At 45.5% G+C, this 20,081-nt stretch overlaps 1 protein-coding gene across 1 annotated transcript; it reads left to right on the top strand.

Annotated features, from left to right (window-relative positions):
* The first annotated feature begins 13,792 nt into the window (after positions 1 to 13,792).
* Positions 13,793 to 19,682, top strand: LOC139562712 (zinc finger protein 345-like). Its single transcript, XM_071380660.1, has 2 exons — positions 13,793 to 13,937; positions 15,862 to 19,682. Exon 2 carries the CDS (start codon positions 15,999 to 16,001, stop codon positions 17,655 to 17,657), a length of 1,659 nt encoding a protein of 552 aa, XP_071236761.1. The 5' UTR covers positions 13,793 to 13,937; positions 15,862 to 15,998; the 3' UTR covers positions 17,658 to 19,682.
* Positions 19,683 to 20,081: the final 399 nt, after the last annotated feature.

Here is a 20,081-nt window from a genome sequence, read left to right as displayed (position 1 = left end):
AATCAGTTAAAGAACCCATTGCACTTTGTGGTTGTGCGGTCTGGGGTCCGCTCACAAACTTAGAATTCACAAAATGGGACAAATACCAAATTGAGACTGCATGCAGAATTCTGCAAAAATATCCTCCGTGTACAGTCATGGCCAAAAGTTTTGAGAATTACACAAATATTAATTTCCACCAAGTCTGCTAACTCAGTTTGTATGATGGAAATTTGCATATATTCCAGAATGTTATGAAGAGTGATCAGATGAATTGCAATTAATTTCAAAGTCCCTCTTTGCCATAGAAATTAACTGAATCCCCCAAAAACATTTCCACTGCATTTCAGCCCTGCCACAAAAGGACCAGCTGACATCATGTCAGTGATTCTATTGTTAACACAGGTGTGAGTGTTGACGAGGACAAGGCTGGAGATCACTCTGTCATGCTGATTGAGTTCCAATAACAGACTGGACTGTCAGTAGTGCGAACGGCCCAGTACATCACTGGGGCCAAGCTTCCTGCCATCCAGGACCTATATAATAGGCAGTGTCAGAGGAAAGCCCGTAAAATTGTCAGAGACTCCAGTCACCCAAGTTATAGACTCTTTTCTCTGCTACCGCACAGCAAGCGGTACCGGAGCACCAAGTCTAGGACCAAAAGGCTCCTCAACAGCTTCTACCCCCAAGCCATAAGACTGTTGAACAATTCATAAAATCGCCACCGGACAATTTACATTGACACCCCCCTCCCTTTTGTACACTGCTGCTACTCGCTGTTTGTTTGTTACCTATGCATAGTCACTTTGCCCCCACCTGCATGTACAGATTACCTCAACTAGCCTGTACCCCCGCACACTGACTCGATACTGGTGCCCTGTCACGTTCGTCGTATGAATCGGACCAAGGCGCAGCATGGTATGCGTACATTCTATTTATTTAAAACCTCTTGTGGATAGGGGGCAGCATTTTCACGTTTGGATGAAAAGCGGGCCCAGAGTAAACTCCCTCTTACTCAGTCCCAGATGCTAATATATGTACATTTACATTTACATTTAAGTCATTTAGCAGACGCTCTTATCCAGAGCGACTTACAAATTGGTGCATTCACCTTATGATATCCAGTGGAACAACCACTTTACAATAGTGCATCTAACTCTTTTAAGGGGGGGGGGGGGGGTTAGAAGGATTACTTTATCCTATCCTAGGTATTCCTTAAAGAGGTGGGGTTTCAGGTGTCTCCGGAAGGTGGTGATTGACTCCGCTGACCTGGCGTCGTGAGGGAGTTTGTTCCACCATTGGGGTGCCAGAGCAGCGAACAGTTTTGACTGGGCTGAGCGGGAACTGTACTTCCTCAGAGGTAGGGAGGCGAGCAGGCCAGAGGTGGATGAACGCAGTGCCCTTGTTTGGGTGTAGGGCCTGATCAGAGCCTGAAGGTACGGAGGTGCCGTTCCCCTCACAGCTCCATAGGCAAGCACCATGGTCTTGTAACGGATGCGAGCTTCAACTGGAAGCCAGTGGAGAGAGCGGAGGAGCGGGGTGACGTGAGAGAACTTGGGAAAGTTGAACACCAGACGGGCTGCGGCGTTCTGGATGAGTTGTAGGGGTTTAATGGCACAGGCAGGGAGCCCAGCCAACAGCGAGTTGCAGTAATCCAGACGGGAGATGACAAGTGCCTGGATTAGGACCTGCGCCGCTTCCTGCGTGAGGCAGGGTCGTACTCTGCGAATGTTGTAGAGCATGAACCTACAGGAACGGGTCACCGCCTTGATGTTAGTTGAGAACGACAGGGTGTTGTCCAGGATCACGCCAAGGTTCTTAGCACTCTGGGAGGAGGACACAATGGAGTTGTCAACCGTGATGGCGAGATCATGGAACGGGCAGTCCTTCCCCGGGAGGAAGAGCAGCTCCGTCTTGCCGAGGTTCAGCTTGAGGTGGTGATCCGTCATCCACACTGATATGTCTGCCAGACATGCAGAGATGCGATTCGCCACCTGGTTATCAGAGGGGGGAAAGGAGAAGATTAATTGTGTGTCGTCTGCATAGCAATGATAGGAGAGACCATGTGAGGATATGACAGAGCCAAGTGACTTGGTGTATAGCGAGAATAGGAGAGGGCCTAGAACAGAGCCCTGGGGGACACCAGTGGTGAGAGCACGTGGTGCGGAGACAGATTCTCGCCACGCCACCTGGTAGGAGCGACCTGTCAGGTAGGACGCAATCCAAGCATGGGCCGCGCCGGAGATGCCCAGCTCGGAGAGGGTGGAGAGGAGGATCTGATGGTTCACAGTATCAAAGGCAGCCGATAGGTCTAGAAGGATGAGAGCAGAGGAGAGAGAGTTAGCTTTAGCAGTGCGGAGCGCCTCCGTGACACAGAGAAGAGCAGTCTCAGTTGAATGACTAGTCTTGAAACCTGACTGATTTGGATCAAGAAGGTCATTCTGAGAGAGATAGCAGGAGAGCTGGCCAAGGACGGCACGTTCAAGAGTTTTGGAGAGAAAAGAAAGAAGGGATACTGGTCTGTAGTTGTTGACATCGGAGGGATCGAGTGTAGGTTTTTTCAGAAGGGGTGCAACTCTCGCTCTCTTGAAGACGGAAGGGACGTAGCCAGCGGTCAAGGATGAGTTGATGAGCGAGGTGAGGTAAGGGAGAAGGTCTCCGGAAATGGTCTGGAGAAGAGAGGAGGGGATAGGGTCAAGCGGGCAGGTTGTTGGGCGGCCGGCCGTCACAAGACGCGAGATTTCATCTGGAGAGAGAGGGGAGAAAGAGGTCAAAGCACAGGGTAGGGCAGTGTGAGCAGAACCAGCGGTGTCGTTTGACTTAGCAAACGAGGATCGGATGTCGTCGACCTTCTTTCAAAATGGTTGACGAAGTCATCAGCAGAGAGGGAGGAGGGGGGAGGAGGGGGAGGAGGGTTCAGGAGGGAGGAGAAGGTGGCAAAGAGCTTCCTAGGGTTAGAGGCAGATGCTTGGAATTTAGAGTGGTAGAAATTGGCTTTAGCAGCAGAGACAGAAGAGGAGAATGTAGAGAGGAGGGAGTGAAAGGATGCCAGGTCCGCAGGGAGGCGAGTTTTCCTCCATTTCCGCTCGGCTGCCCGGAGCCCTGTTCTGTGAGCTCGCAATGAGTCGTCGAGCCACGGAGCAGGAGGGGAGGACCGAGCCGGCCTGGAGGATAGGGGACATAGAGAGTCAAAGGATGCAGAAAGGGAGGAGAGGAGGGTTGAGGAGGCAGAATCAGGAGATAGGTTGGAGAAGGTTTGAGCAGAGGGAAGAGATGATAGGATGGAAGAGGAGAGAGTAGCGGGGGAGAGAGAGCGAAGGTTGGGACGGCGCGATACCATCCGAGTAGGGGCAGTGTGGGAAGTGTTGGATGAGAGCGAGAGGGAAAAGGATACAAGGTAGTGGTCGGAGACTTGTAGGGGAGTTGCAATGAGATTAGTGGAAGAACAGCATCTAGTAAAGATGAGGTCAAGCGTATTGCCTGCCTTGTGAGTAGGGGGGGAAGGTGAGAGGGTGAGGTCAAAAGAGGAGAGGAGTGGAAAGAAGGAGGCAGAGAGGAATGAGTCAAAGGTAGACGTGGGGAGGTTAAAGTCACCCAGAACTGTGAGAGGTGAGCCATCCTCAGGAAAGGAACTTATCAGGGCGTCAAGCTCATTGATGAACTCTCCAAGGGAACCTGGAGGGCGATAAATGATAAGGATGTTAAGCTTGAAAGGGCTGGTAACTGTGACAGCATGGAATTCAAAGGAGGCGATAGACAGATGGGTCAGGGGAGAAAGAGAGAATGTCCACTTGGGAGAGATGAGGATCCCAGTGCCACCACCCCGCTGACCAGAAGCTCTCGGGGTGTGCGAGAACACGTGGGCAGACGAGGAGAGAGCAGTAGGAGTAGCAGTGTTATCAGTGGTAATCCATGTTTCCGTCAGTGCCAAGAAGTCGAGGGACTGGAGGGAAGCATAGGCTGAGATGAACTCTGCCTTGTTGGCCGCAGATCGGCAGTTCCAGAGGCTGCCTGAGACCTGGAACTCCACGTGGGTCGTGCGCGCTGGGACCACCAGGTTAGAGTAGCAGCGGCCACGCGGTGTGAAGCGTTTGTATGGTCTGTGCAGAGAGGAGAGAACAGGGATAGACAGACACATAGTTGACAGGCTACAGAAGAGGCTACGCTAATGCAAAGGAGATTGGAATGACAAGTGGACTACACGTCTCGAATGTTCAGAAAGTTAAGCTTACGTTGCAAAAAATCTTATTGACTAAAATGATATAGTACTGCTGGCTGGTGAAATAGGCTAGCTAGCAGTGGCTGCGTTGTTGACTTTGTTTGAAAGTGTAGCTGGCTAGGTAACCTCTAACTGGCTAGGTAACCTCGACAATTACTCTAGACTACACAATTATCTTGGATACAAAGACGGCTATGTAGCCAGCTAAGATCAAACAAATCAAACTGTTGTACTGTAATGAAATGAAATGTAATACTACCTGTAATACTACCTGTGGAGCAAAGCGGAATGCAACTACTCGCTCCAAACCAAACCGGGAGTGCGTATCATAGAGGGAGAGGCAATAGAAGTGTTGTTTCTTGTATTATTGTCTTTTGTGTCTTTAGAGGACTGCTTCACCTTAATGTCCCCTTTCCCTTTTCTTCTGTCCTTATTTTGTCCCACTTTGTCCCTTCTTTGTCCCTTCTTCTCTTCTGCCAACTAGACACTCCTTGTTAGCTAGCTAGCTTCTTTCAGGAATGTCCCTAGCAACAAATGTAAAAAAAAAAAAAAAAATGTATATTATTATTAGTGTTGGATAGAAAACACTCTGAAGTTTCTAGAACTGTTTGAATCATGTCTGTGATTAAAACAGAACTTATTTGGCAGAAAAAACCCAGAGGACATACCATTCAGATTTGTTTTGTTTTTTAGGTCACTCTCTTTTCAATGGGTTTTCATTGGGAATCCAGATTTCTAAGGGACCTTCCTGCATTTCCTATCGCTTCCACTGGATGTCAACAGTCTTTAGAAATTGGTTGAGGTTTTTCCTTTGAGAAATGAAGAAGTATCCATGTTCAGAATGAGGCTCCAGTGAAGTGTACTGTTTGTTAGAGGCACGTGACCAGAAAGCATGCTACACATTGTTTTCCTCCGGTATTGAACACAGATCATCCCGTCTTCAATTTTATTGATTATTTACGTAAAAAAATACCTAAAGTTGTATTACAAAAGAAGTTTGAAAAGTTTGGACAAAGCTTACAGGTAACTTTTGAGATATTTTGTAGTCACGTTGTGCAAGTTGGAACCGGTGTTTTTCTGAATCAAACGCGCCAAATAAATGGACATTTTGGATATATATATCAACGGAATTAATCGAACAAAAGGACCATTTGTGATGTTTATGGGATATATTGGAGTGCACACAAAAGAAGCTTGTCAAAGGTAAGGCATGAATTATATTTTTATTTCTGCGTTTTGTGTCGCGCCTGCAGGGTTGAAGTATGCTTTTCTCTCTTTGTTTACTGGGGTGCTATCCTCAGATAATAGCATCGTTTGCTTTCGCCAAAAAGCCTTTTTGAAATCTGACATGTTGGCTGGATTCACAACAAGTGTAGCTTTAATTTGGTATGTGTGATTTCATGAAAGTTTGATTTTTATAGTAATTTATTTGAATTTGGCACTCTGCATTTTCACTGGCTTTTGGCCAGGTGGGACGCTATCCCAGAGAGGTTTAAAACGAATGAACACTGACCAAACCGTGAAGCTGTACAAATGAGTGCTGACAGGCAACTACACATAGACAAGAACCCACGAACACAAAAGGGAAAATGGCTACCTAAATATGATCCCCAATCAGAGACAACGATAAACAGCTGCCTCTGATTGGGGACCATATCAGGCCACCATAAACCTACACATCACCTAGACCTACATACCCTAGACTTACAAAAACCCTAGACAATACAAAACTAGCCTACCCACCCTAGTCACACCCTGACCTAACCAAAATAATAAAGAAAACATAGATAACTAAGGTCAGGGTGTGACACGCCCCCTGTATATAGCCTCGTTATGTTATTCTTATTGTGTTACTTTTTATTTTAGTCTACCTGGTAAGTATTTTCTTCTTCTTGAACTGCACTGTTGGTTAAGGGCTTGTAAGCAAGTATTTCACGGTAAAGTCTACACTTGTTGTATATGGCGCATGTGACAAATAAAGTTTGATTTGATTTGAAATAGACCATTGCCATTTATGGATCTGTGCCATTTACTTTGAACTGAACTGTGTTTACATCATGAGTGGTTGTGAGTAGATGCGCTTGTTTTGAGATCAAAGCAGGCGCTGCCTGTAGCCACATGTGCACATTTTGTTCATATCCTTTGCTAGTTGGTGAGTTATTAGCCCAGTTATAGATTATCTGTAGTCAGCAATAGGGGAGTGATTGCTTCCTACAAGAGCACAAAAGGTGTACATTTCTACACGTCTTTGAAAAGCAAGTCAGGTAAAGAGTTGTTTGTTTGTCTTAAAGGGGCAGTGTTGTATTTTGAGAGGGTAGCATATTTTGTCTGGTTCTCTGTAATAATGGTATGGGAGTAATAATGCATTTTATTTTGTAAAGTGCTTTCTTGCATCAAACAATACAACAACATTTTCAGTCACCTCCTTGTCTGAAGGACAAATTAATAAACAGGTTAATGTCAAGCCCTGCATGTTTTGGCTGCTATTGTAGGCTGAAAGATAGAACAGCTACTTCCATGTTAAAATATTATGGGATGCATTTTATTGTCTTTGTGGTAGGCCACTCTGGTAGGCCTACATTATGATCAAATAGCCACAGTAGTCTACATGGCCACTGTTAAAACTGTAACTTAAAGCGGTTACAGCCTAGGTGCTTAAAGCGGTTACAGCCTTCACATTAAACACGTGCTGGAAGTTGCACAGAATTTTAACTATGTTCAAGTTTGCGCTCAGCAGACCTGAAATTTGCTCAGTGCCCCAAACAATTTGAGGGAACATTGCTGACAGGTGTGGCATATCAAAAAGCTGATTAAACAGCATGATCCTTACAAAGGTCCACCTTGTGCTGGGGGCAACAAAGGTTCCACAACTCGGAAAGCTCTCGCCAGTTCGTACAACGTGTTTCAAACCAGAGCATACTGGACCTATTTTTCTCTCCATATCCCCGGATTCCTATCGCAAACTCTGAACCTTTCCATCTGGATCATCGCAGCTAGCTAACCACAACCTGGTTGACTACTCCTGGCTAACGTTTCCGTCCCGGAGCTAGCACCAACTAGCCTGGAGCTAGCCCATGCTAGACCCATCTCCTGGCTAGGGCTCCTGGGCTACTCCTGAAGCCCACTCCTCGGCTACAATATCCGGACCCCTTCTACTGCCGGTACGGGGCACGGAACCCCGCAGATCCTTCACGACTGGAATACCGACATAATCTGCCTGAGGATCCCAACAGGCCACTCAGGCGCGACGTCCCCTGAAGGCCCATTCTGCTAACCGCGGTGTCGTGTCTTTGGCATCATTAAAACTGAAGACTTATCTTTATCAAAAATTCTTTGTAATTATTATTACGTGATTAAACTGATTAATCATGTAACTGTAATTAACTAGGAAGTCGGGGCACCAAGGAAAATATTCAGATTAGAAAGTTATAATTTTCCTAATATAACTTTCAGATATTTTAATATCTGATCACTTAGTCTTCTGATTAATGAATTATTATTTACCTCACGTTAGTCTCATTCCAAACGTCGTAAATTGTTGGTTATCTGCATGAACCCAGTCTTCACTATGAGTCATCCATACATCAATTGTCTTAAAATAATTTATTTACTAAGTAATTCACAGAAATGCATCACACAAACAAACAAAATAGATATGTTTACAAAGAAATGATAGGGGGATGTGCCCTAGTGGGCTAAACCGGTATGGCGGCTTGTTAGACAGAGTGATAATTATAACAATTGAAATGCTAATCCTTTGCACGTGAATGCTCACTCATTCGGGAACAATTGCAATCAATATATATATTTACGCTCAGTGTGTCGTCGGGATCTCTGTTGAAAAGTTTGTTTCTGTTGGAGAGTCTGTCTGCCTGTTGTGGTTAGAATGGATAGTTCAGAGTGACATTCATTCATGTCGTTATAGGATAGATGTTTCGGCGGTTGTCGGTCTTCGCGTTCAATGATACCGAATTCCTAGCTGCAGACTAGTAATTCATATCAAAGACTTGTTCTTTTTCTGTCGGTATCGATAGTCTAAGAGTTTAACCACGTGGGATGGTTAAAAGATTCAGCAATCATCTCAACCCTTAGCCCTCTCATAATTGAGGTAAGCTCGGTCTGGTGATAGAAAACCCGGGTGGGGGTTTTATTCAGAAGAGCAGAAAAGGGCCTGTCCCAGGACGCCAGACCATAACTATGCTCATGGGTGGTCCTCTGATTTAGTTAAACTCCAAAGGGAATTGGAGTTTCCTTAATTAAACAGTCCAGAATCACATTACACAATTTCACAATCAGTATCATCCTCACTCATTCACTTATACAACAATTAGATGTAAGCCTCATATCTGAGGCTATTGTATAAACAGCGTTATGGTAATGTGGCCGTATTGTCTCCCATGAGTTTCACAAAATTGTACCAAATGGACCAGTTCATAGCTGGATTCTTCACCGATCTTTTATACCTTCTCCAGAACATAAATGTCGTTCGGTTCTCCAGTTCTGTGAGGTGGAAGAAATTCCTTTGTTCTCTCTATGACACTCACTCTCTCTCTATACTGTGGCCATGAGGAGATAATCTCCTCCAGGAATTTACGACCTCTCTGACCACAGCAGCCTGGTTGTAGGAGACAGAGAGAGGGGGATTGTGCTCGCTGTACCCAAAGAGGGCAACGTCCTGACAGCGGCTACTCGAGAGCATATTGGACTGTTAGCTGATCCATCAGCCAGTTTCTTGGACCACTATACCCATTTTGCCAATTGGACTTGGACCCCTCTGCTACTTAGAACCCTACTAATTCCACGACTGGTCTATCGACGTCACCGCACAAGGAGGCAAAAACAGACTTTCCCCCATCGCGACGTCCCTCTAAAGCCCTTATGCTAGCTTGCTAGCCCCGGCCTGATAACTGCTCGCTTGCTACCCCCGGCCTGCTAACTGTCTGAATCGCCGTGTCCCCAGCCAGCCCAACCACTCACTGGATCCAAACGATCACTTGGCTACGCATGCCTCTCTCTAATATCAATATGCCTTGTCCATTACTGTCCTGGTTAGTGATTACTGTCTTATTTCACTGTAGAGCCTCTAGCCCTGCTCAATATGCCTTAACCAACCATGTTGTTCCACCTCCCACACATATGCGATGACATCACCTGGTTTAAACGTCTCTAGAGACTATATCTCTCTCATCATTACTCAATGCCTAAGTTTACCTCCAATGTACTCTCTTCCTACCATACCTTTGTCTGTACATTATGCCTTGAATCTATGCTATCGTGCCCAGAAACCTGCTCCCTTTACTCTCTGTTCCGAACGTGCTAGACGGCCAGTTCTTATAGCCTTTAGCCGTACCCTTATCCTACTTCTCCTCTGTTCCTCTGGTGATGTAGAGGTTAATCCAGGACCTGCAGTGCCTAGCTCCACTCCTACTCCCCAGGTGCTCTCATTTGTTGACTTCTGTAACCGTAAAAGCCTTGGTTTCATGCATGTTAACATTAGAAGCCTACTCCCTAAGTTTGCTTTATTCACTGCTTTAGCACATTCTGCCAACCCGGATGTCTTAGCCGTGACTGAATCCTGGCTTAGGAAAACCACCAAAAACCCTGAAATTTCCATCCCTAACTATAACATTTTCCGCCAAGATAGAAATGCCAAAGGGGGCGGTGTTGCAATCTACTGCAGAGATAGAACTCTGCAGGCTATCTTATTATCCAGGTCTGTACCAAAACAATTCGAGCTTCTACTTCTAAAAATTCACCTTTCCAGAAACAAGTCTCTCACCATTGCTGCTTGCTATAGACCACCCTCTGCCCCTAGCTGTGCCCTGGACACCATATGTGAATTGATTGCCCCCCATCTATCTTCTGAGCTCGTGCTGCCAGGTGACCTAAACTGGGACATGCTTAACACCCTGGCCATCCTACAATCTAAGCTTGATGCCCTCATTCTCACACAAATTATCTATGAACCTACCAGGTACAACCCCAAATCCGTAAACACGGGCACCCTCATAGATATCATCCTAACTAACTCGCCCTCCAAATACACCTCTGCTGTTTTCAAGATCTCAGTGATCACTGCCTCATTGCCTGCATCCGTAACGGGTCTGCGGTCAAACGACCACCCCTCATCACTCAAACCCTCCCTAAAACACTTCAGCGAACAGGCCTTTCTAATTGACCTGGCCGGGGTATCCTGGAATGACATTGACCTCATCCCGTCAGTAGAGGATGCCTGGTTATTCTGTAAAAGTGCCTTCCTCACCATCTTAAATAAGCATGCTCCATTCAAAAAATGTAGAACCAGGAATAGATATAGCCCTTGGTTCACTCCAGACCTGTCTGCTCTTGACCAGCACAAAAACATCCTGTGGCGTTCTGGATTAGCATCGAATAGCCCCTGTGATATGCAACTTTTCAGGGAAGTTAGGAACCAATATACACAGGCAGTTAGGAAAGCTAAGGCTAGCTTTTTCAAACAGAAATTTGCATCCTGTAGTACATACCCCAAAAAGTTCAGGGACACTGTAAAGTCCATGGGGAATAAGAGCACCTCCTCCCAGCTGCCCACCTCACTGAGGATAGGAAACACTGTCACTACCGATAAATCCACAATAATTGAGAATGTGAATAAGCATTTTTCTACGGCTGGCCATGCTTTCCACCTGGCTACCCCTACCCCAGTCAACAGTCCTGCTCTCCCCACAGCAACTCGCCCACTTCTCCTTCACCCAAATCCAGATAGCTGATGTTCTGAAAGAGCTGCAAAATCTGGACCCCTACAAATCAGCCAGGCTAGACAATCTGGACCCTCTCTTTCTAAAATGATCTGCCGAAATTGTTGCAACCCCTATTACTAGCCTGTTCAACCTCTCTTTCGTAACATCTGAGATTCCCATAGATTGGAAAGCTGCCGCGGTCATCCCCCTCTTCAAAGGGGAGACACTCCAGACCCAAACTGCTACAGACCTATATCTATTCTACCCTGCCTTTCTAAGGTCTTTGAAAGCCAAGTTAACAAACAGATTACCGACCATTTAGAATCTCACCATACCTTTTCCGCTATGCAATCTTGTTTCAGAGCTGATCATGGGTGCACCTCAGCCACGCTCAAGGTCCTAAACAATATCATAACCGCCATCGATAAGAGACATTACTGTGCAGCCGTAGTCATCAACCTGGCTAAGGCTTTCGACTCTGTCAATCACAACATTCTTATTGGCAGACTCAACAGCCTTGGTTTCTCAAATGATTGCCTCGCTTGGTTCACCAACTACTTCTTAGATATAGTTCAGTGTGTCAAATCGGAGGGCCTGTTATCTGGACCACTGGCAGTCTCTATGGGGGTGCCACAGGGTTCAATTCTTGGGCCGACTCTATTCTCTGTATACATCAATGATGTCGCTCTCGCTGCTGGTGATTCTTTGATCCACCTCTACGCAGACGACACCATTCTGTATACCTCTGGCCCTTCGTTGGACACTGTGTTAACTAACCTCCAGATGAGCTTCAATGCCATACAACTCTCCTTCCGTGGCCTCCAACTGCTCTTAAATGCAAGTAAAAGTAAATGCATGCTCTTCAACCGATCGCTGCCCGCACCCGCCCGCCCGACTAGCATCACTACTCTGGACAGTTCTGACTTAGAATATGTGAACAACTACAAATACCTAGGTGTCTGGTTAGACTGTAAACTCTCCTTCCAGACTCACACTAAGCATCTCCAATCCAAAATTAAATCTAGAATAGGCTTCCTACTTCGCAACAAAGCATCCTCCAATCATGCTGCCAAACATACCCTCGTAAAACTGACCATCCTACCGATTCTTGACTTTGGCGATGTCATTTACAAAATAGCCTCCACCACTCTACTCAACAAATTGGATGCAGTCTATCACAGTGCCATCCGTTTTGTCACCAAAGCCTCATATACTACCCACCGCTCTCGTTGGCTGGCCCTCGCTTCATACTCGTCGCCAAACCCACTGGCTCCAGGTCATCTACAAGTTTCTGCTAGGTAAAGCCCCACCTTATCTCAGCTCACTGGTCACCATAGCAGCACCCACCCGTAGCATCCGCTCCAGCAGGTATATCTCACTTGTCACCGCCAAAGCCAATTCTTCCTTTGGCCGCCTCTCCTTACAGTTCTCTGCTGCCAATGACTGGAACGAACTGCAAAAATCTCTGAAGCTGGAGACTCTTACCTCCCTCACTAGCTTTAAGCACCAGCTATCAGAGCAGCTCACAGATCACTGCACCTGTACATAGCTCATCTGTAAATAGTCCATCCAATCTACCTCATCAGCATACGGTATTTATTGATCTTGCTCCTTTGCACCCCAGTATCTCAACTTGTACATAACCCTAACCCTTTGAGGGAGCTATTGGCTATTGCTAACTGCAGGAATGTCCACAAGAGCTGTTGCCAGGGAACTGAATGTTAATTTCTCTACCATAAGCCACCTCCAACGTCGTTTTACAGAATTTTGCAGTACGTCGAACCGACCTTACAACTGCAGACAACCTGTATGGCGTCATGTGGGCGAGCTGTTTGCTGATGTCAATGTTGTGAATAGAGTGCCCCATGATGGCAGTGGGGTTATGGTATGGGCAGGCTTAAGCTACAGACAACAAATACAATTGTATTTTATCGTGGCAATTTGAATGCACAGAGATACCTTGACGAGATCCTGATGCCCATTTTCATGCCATTCATCTGCAGCCATCACCTCATGTTTCAGCATGATAATGCACAGCCCCATGTCGCAAGGATATGTACCGAATTTCTGGAATGTCCCAGTTCTTCCATGGCCTGGATACTCACCAGACATGTCACCCATTGAGAATGTTTGGGATGCTCTGGATCGACGTGTACGACAGCGTGTTCCATTTCCCGCCAATATCCAGCAACTTCGCAGAGCCATTGAAGAGGAGAGAGACAACATTCCACAGGCCACAATCAACAGCCTGATCAACTCTATGTGAAGAAGATGAATCACATTGCATGAGGCAAATGGTGGGCACAATAGATATAGACTGGTTTTCTGATCCAGGCCCCTACCTTTTTTTAAGGTATCTGTGACCAACAGATGCATATCTGTATTCCCAGTCATGTGAAATCCATAGATTAGGGCCTATTGAATGTATTTCAATTGACTGATTTCCTTATATGAACTGTAACTCAGTAAAATCTTTTAAATGTTTGCATGTTGCATTTATATTTTTGTTCAGTATATTTGCACATCACTACAACACTGTACATAGCCATAATATGACATGTGAAATGTCTATATTCTTTTGAAACTTTTGTGTGTAATGTTCCCTGTTTACTGATTGATTATTTCACTTTTGTTTATTATGTATTTCACTTGCTTTGGCAATGTAAACATATGTTTCCCTTGCCAATAAAACCCTTTGAATTGAATTGAGCGAGAGAGAGTGAGAGAATAGGGGGGATAGAAGAGAGGAGGGTAGTGAAGGCGACTTTGTACAGTAGACAATCGGCCTAAACCTTAGTGGCCTGAATCGATGTTTTACTCCGGGGCTATAGAGGGCAGTCTTGATTGATGTGCCAGTGACAAGCTACAATGCGTTGTTGGCGCCAGAAGATCAGTGGCGCAAGCTCTACAGAAAGCGAGAGAGGAAGACGTTGCAGACAGTCAGTCGCAAGCAAGCATCCAGGAGAAATCGGTTGTGCAGAGCCCTTAAACTTTTTGTTTCATCATACCCCGAAGACAAAGAGGTGGGTACCCTGCGGACCTACACTAATTAATATCCCAATCAGCTGTTTATTTTGTCTGTTTAGGTTGACTATTAACAGGGTATAGGATTAGTTGATCATTGTGTACACGTTTATTTTCTATTCAGATATCTAGTTAAGTTATATATTCCTAAATTCTGCACAAATTGAAAATATTCCACTATCAAATGTTATTTTACTTCTGTGACTCATTTTCACCCAGTGACGGTCCCAAGAAAATGGACCTCGGGCCCCGTATGTACTTGCTGGCTAGGAATATAGCCAGCTAGTTAGCTTGATATCTAGGCTAGGTAGCCTGCTAGCAAAGTACGCTAGCGCAGTAGCTCGCGAGGCTAGGCCATACTGAATGTGGGCTGAAAATATGCTCATGGAATGCTGTCGCATCTCGAGGATATTTGGGTAGCTTGGTGCTCGAACGTTCTCAATCTTGCAATACATTGGTAAATTGAATTAACTAAGATTATAAGCCATTCGTCTTGTGTGTATTTTATGATTTCGAAGGCATTTGAGCCGTGCTTTGTTATGCATTGTTATATAAAATGGGGTCGCCTTTCCCGGGCTTTTTAGCGAGGCGAAAACTCCTCGCCCGGATAATGTTAGCCATCTTTGTTTCAGGCTGATTTATCGGATTATGGCGAAAAACTACCCCATCTGCACCTCGGTGTTGTATATTTGGGTTGTATACAAATGTATTTTCTGCCTTTGTGGCTCATCCTACCGTTACTTAAATATGGGTTTTGTAATACTTTTGGGAAACCCCCTCGTAGTTCTGAAATGCGCTTTGAAGGGCGGAAACTAGCGTAGCGGCAGCCATCTTATGTTTCCTGGCTAGCTGGAAAGTGGTGGTGTGGCATAGACAAGATGGCCTGTTAAAACTGCGCACAAGCTGGGTCAGGGTTTCCGCATTCGTTATTGTATTCGTAACCGTGGAAAAATTACTTTGGTGAATGTAAGGTTTGTTGCACATATGAGGGGGAAACTCTTGATTTGTTGTTCAGCCATGCGGCTAACTAACTAGCCAGCTAGTTATCAGCTACAAAGCTAGTTAGCGCGCTAACTCGACAAACATTAGCCGCTAACAATGCTGTGTCGTCAAGTTGTTTTCCCCTCCCCTAGCCAGCTAACTAGCGGGCTAATGTTGGCTATGTAGCCAAGGTGGTTAATGTTATGTTGGTCTACCTAGTTAAAGAATGTGTTTAGACTATTTTCATGCCATTTCACATTTTTTGTGAACTTAAGGCTTATGTGAAACTCTCGTCCATCTTTTATATCGGTTAGTCAGTAATTGCATGATATCCATTCTGCATCTGCCTAGGTAGCCTCAGCTCTTGCGCATAACTTTGGTGCTAAATAACATTTAGCCCGCTAGATAGCAATTTATAGCCAGCTAACGAAGTATTAATGTATTTCAACTGTTTAAAATAATTTCTAAATTCGTGAAATGTTTGCCCTTTGTTAGATTACGGGATACACCCTTTGTCTCTGCAGAATAAATACAAGTATTTTGTAATTTTATTTTGTTCTGTGTATTGTTGACACTGGTACCCTAGTCACTTGGCTAGTTAGCCTTAAATTATTGCTAGCTGGGGGTCTTGGCTGGCTAGATATCTGGCTAATAACAAGTGTGTCAGTGCAGAAGCTATGGCTCCTTATAAAGTTTCAGATGTTTTCTTGGTTTGTATTGCACAAACTGAACAGCATTCTGCCTTTTTCTGCGAGGATAAATACCTATAATTGAATCTATTACTGTTACACCAGCAGCTCTGTGCTTTAGTATCCGTAGCATTGAAACTGTTCTACAGTACTACTGTTCACGTCATTAGCATGGAAACACTTAGTTGAGATGTAAATGATAGCTCAATGTCACATCACTTAATCTGTATCTTATATTGCTTCCACCTGACAGGTCTCTGACTGAGAATCTAAGCACTACTACCAACCCTGTTGTGCTAGCCATACTAAGTGGATCTCTTCCTACCCCAAGTCCCTCTAAGCTTCCCGTCCGGCTCTAAAACGGAGGTCGTCGGGCTGGAGTGTGTTCTCATGGCCGATTCAGAGACTGAGTGTGACACACCCGGCCTTGACACGCTGGGGTCGGAGTGTGTCATTGCCCACAGCCAGGTTGACCTGCATTATGCGGCCGAGACAGAGATCATGACGGAGGAGAAACGTGGCCTGGAGCTGGAGATCCACGGGGCCGACCTGGCCAAGATCCAAGGGCTCACTGCCGTGGCCTGTGTGGATGCCATCGTCACAGAGACTGACCACGACTACGTGACCAAGCCGGACCACCACGGGGAGATCCAGTGCTTCACCATGGGGGGCGGGGGCAAGGGGGAGGCGCTGCTGGGAGAGGTGCTGCTAAAAACCGAGACTGAACATGTGGTTAAGGTGGAGTCGGACCACGTGGGCGGCGAGCTGACGGTGGAGTCCGAGAATGGCGTGGTTATCCACGAGGCCCACGGCCTGCAATGCAACGAGTGCGGAGAGATCTTCGGCAGCATGGCCGACCTGCACCAGCACTTCGAGATCCACAAGGCCACCAACCCTTATATCTGCGTGCACTGTGGCGATAGCTTCGCTGTGGAGTCGAGCCTCAAGCAGCACATGAAGATCCACATGAAGGAGAAAGCGTATGCCACCACAGGCGTGGAGATGGTGGGAAAGGGGGTAATCGACGCTTTCAACCTCAAGTCTCACCAGATGATCCACAGCCCGGAGAAGCCCCACCGTTGCTCGGAATGCGGCAAGAGCTTCGCGGCGGCCATCACCCTGCGGGAGCACATGAAGATGCACTCGGAGGATAAGCCGTACAAGTGTACCCAGTGCAGGAAGAGCTTCATCCGCCGGCGCCACCTCAAAAAGCACCAGGAGCTCCACGCCAGGGAGAAGCCCTTCACCTGTTCCCAGTGCGGAAAGGGCTTCACCACGGCCTCTAGCCTGAAGCAGCACCAGAAAACCCACGCAGGGGACAAGCCTCACCGCTGCACACAGTGCGGGAAGTGCTTTGCCGCAGCCGCAACCCTGCGGGAGCACCAGCGCATCCACTCTGGGGAGAAGCCTTACAAGTGCAACCAGTGCAGGAAGAGCTTTGTCCGCAAGCGCCACCTTAAGAAACACCAACTGGTCCACTCGGGTGGGAAACCCTACTCCTGCGCCCAGTGCGACAAGAGCTTCAACCACTCCTCCTCGCTCTCCCGGCACCACAAGGTCCACCTGGAGGCACGCATCTACTCCTCCCCTCCCCAGGGCAAGGCCTTCTCCTACGGGTCCACTATGAAGCAGCAGTCAAGGATGCACCAGGGGGGAGGGGGAGGCGCGGGAGACAAACCGTACACCTGCAACCACTGCGACAAGAGCTTCAATCATTCCTCCTCCCTGTCCCGCCACCAAAGAGTCCACTCGGAGGGGAAGAGCTACACCTGCGGCCACTGTGGGAAGAGGTTCAACCACTCCTCTTCCCTGTCCAGGCACCAGCGTGTTCACCAGGAGGAGAAGCAGCAGCAGCAGCAGCAGCAGCAACAGGTAGTGGTGCAGCAGCAGTACAGTGCAGTTCCCTCGACGAAGGGATTCCCCCACACCACCATCCTCAAACAGCGTATCCTGGCCAGCGAGAAGCCATACAGGTGCTCCCAGTGTGGAAAAGGCTTCAACCATTCATCCTCTCTCTCCAGGCATCATAGAATCCACATTGACCAGTGAGATCCCTACACACACCTACTCTGTCTCTCACTCACACACAGCCCTGACCGACACCCACCCCTGTGATGTTTCTGTTCGGTCCCGAGCTCCAGACGACAAGGACTACAGCCAATAAAACCCGGGCAGCTCTCCCAGTAACAGTGTAGTGGTCAGGGGCAGAGTTTAATTTGTCTCTGTGTGGATCAGTCGATACAAATGGACAATGACACAACCAAAATATCCTTTTCAAAAGGAGAAAAAGAGAAATACAAGTTCTAGCCTGAACTTATAATAACCCTTTACAGATGAGCTGTTGAAGTTGGGTTGCTTGACAAGTTCCTAGGACTTTCAGATCAGTTAGTTTTGAATAAATTGTGTGAGACATTTTGAATGAGCCTGTATTTCTCCTTTGTGATTGTGACTTTCGCTCCAGAACCCCCTCTTTTTGATTGATTGCTTTTAAAGAAAAGAAAAATGATTTGATAATCTAGATGATAAATGTTACCTGACTAACGGAGAGAAACACTTGTAGTTATTTCACTCTTGCATAATTCTCCCCCTACTAAATGGAGTGCATTTCCAATTTAACCTTCGTTGAGGTCAATCTCCCACTCTTGGCTACTGATGCAACTTGCGATCAAGTCATACTGTCTTGATGGCATAAATGAGCAATTTTTCAAATGTGCATTTTTTTTAACCCATCTTACCACCTGTAAACTCATGGGGGGAGACAAATCCTATGTAAATAATTGTTGATTTATCCTTTTTTATATATCTGTATAGGTGACTACTGTGCAGTTTTGTTCCAGAAATTAGATGTATTTTTCTTTTATAGTAACATCCACGTAATCTCTCACCTCCCTTCTCCATATTCCTTTTCATTAATTGTTTTTGTTACAGAGCTACCAGGAAATGTTGCTACTGCTCTCGTATGTACATACTGTCATATCTGGGTTTCCATCCAGTGAGATGCAGCTCTATGTGGATGGGTATGTACCCGGTGATGTGGTCTGTACTGTACAGCTAAAGTGTGGAGAGCAATACTGCCTCAAGCCTCTGTATTTTTGGGATGCAATTAACAGTCATGAAAAGGAGAAATGGACAAAATGCATCGTAAAAAAATAAACTATCTGGTAGCATTATCTGAAGTTGACTTGTGTCTGTTTTTAATTGATTCCCTATCCAGTTCTCTCTGTTTCAGCACCAAATGTAACATCATTATTAGATAGACGATGGACTCGGATGTTCAAGAGTTATTTCTTGCTATTTCTTTACTCATTCAATTAGCAGTGTATAGAATTATAGTTGATTTCACTGAATGGTTTTGGGAGTAGAAGTGACCAAATTGGACAGTGTAATAATAGATTGTGTTTACTACCTATCTAGATGACTATAGGTTGCTTTTAGTGACACCACTCTTGATTTTGAACTTCCAGGTTTTCCAAATTCCTTGGGATTACGCTTTTTATTTACTGTTCTGTGTGTATATATAAAAAATTAAAAAAACTTTATTTTTTTTAATATGGTTTGGGTCATTTTGAAAGGGAAGAATAGCTATTATACTGTTTTTTGGAAGGATTTTTAAAAATTGAGCAGCCTTTATTCTTTTACCCCTTTTTGAATAACAGTTGTGCTTCAAACGGTAGCATAGGCTTATTCCTTGTGTTAGATAGGTGCCTTACTGCATGCTGTAGAAATGTATGCCGAACTGTCATAAAACAAACAAAAACTTATGTTTTGGCAACTCCTTTATTCTTAATTTACACCCATTATTTTAAGTTGATGTCATTACTTTATTATTTTGGGGCTTCTATGTACATTGTGTTTGCACACTGTTACATCTTCATTGTCATTTCATTTTCTCTCCTGTCTTTGTTGATTGGCCTTCAATGTAGATTTTCTTCAAGGTTGAATTAAGGAAGTGAGTTAGAATGTTTTTGATCCCTATATGACTCTGCTTACAGTAGAGGTCCCACCCAGCTCCACCTCTCCCCACATTTCTGACTGCTACATATATGGATAAATAAAAGTTGACTGTCAACATTGCATCAATGGTTTCTTTTGTTTGATTTGTTATTTTGATATAAATCTAAGTCTGGTAATGAAACCCACATGCTTCTTGTTACATGTTGACTCAGTTTGGGATGTCCTAAAAATACAATAGTGGGCAGGGCCAATGTAGAAGTTTAATATTCATTAATCCATGTGATTTGAAAACTTCCTTCCACTTAAATATTTGTGCGAATTTCTGAGTTATGTAAGTGACAACGCTTTTGCCTCCCCCACAGACTACTGTAACCATTGGCTCATTTGAGTTTTCAAACATACCTCCATTTATTTTTTACTGCGTCCAATTGGGGGCAGCCTTGTCTAAGGTTTGCTTACCTCATTCCCAACAAAAATTATAGCCGTCCCTTCTAGTTGTAAAAGTCCCAATGTTTAGCA

Source organism: Salvelinus alpinus, chromosome 32 (assembly GCF_045679555.1).
Source record: "Salvelinus alpinus chromosome 32, SLU_Salpinus.1, whole genome shotgun sequence".
Taxonomy (NCBI): domain Eukaryota; kingdom Metazoa; phylum Chordata; class Actinopteri; order Salmoniformes; family Salmonidae; genus Salvelinus; species Salvelinus alpinus.
This window is presented reverse-complemented; position numbering and strand designations above follow the sequence as displayed.

What these genes read in the sequence shown, in the direction of transcription:
- LOC139562712 (XM_071380660.1), top strand. Translation starts at nt 15,999, where the DNA reads ATGGCCGATTCAGAGACTGAGTGTGACACACCCGGCCTTGACACGCTG.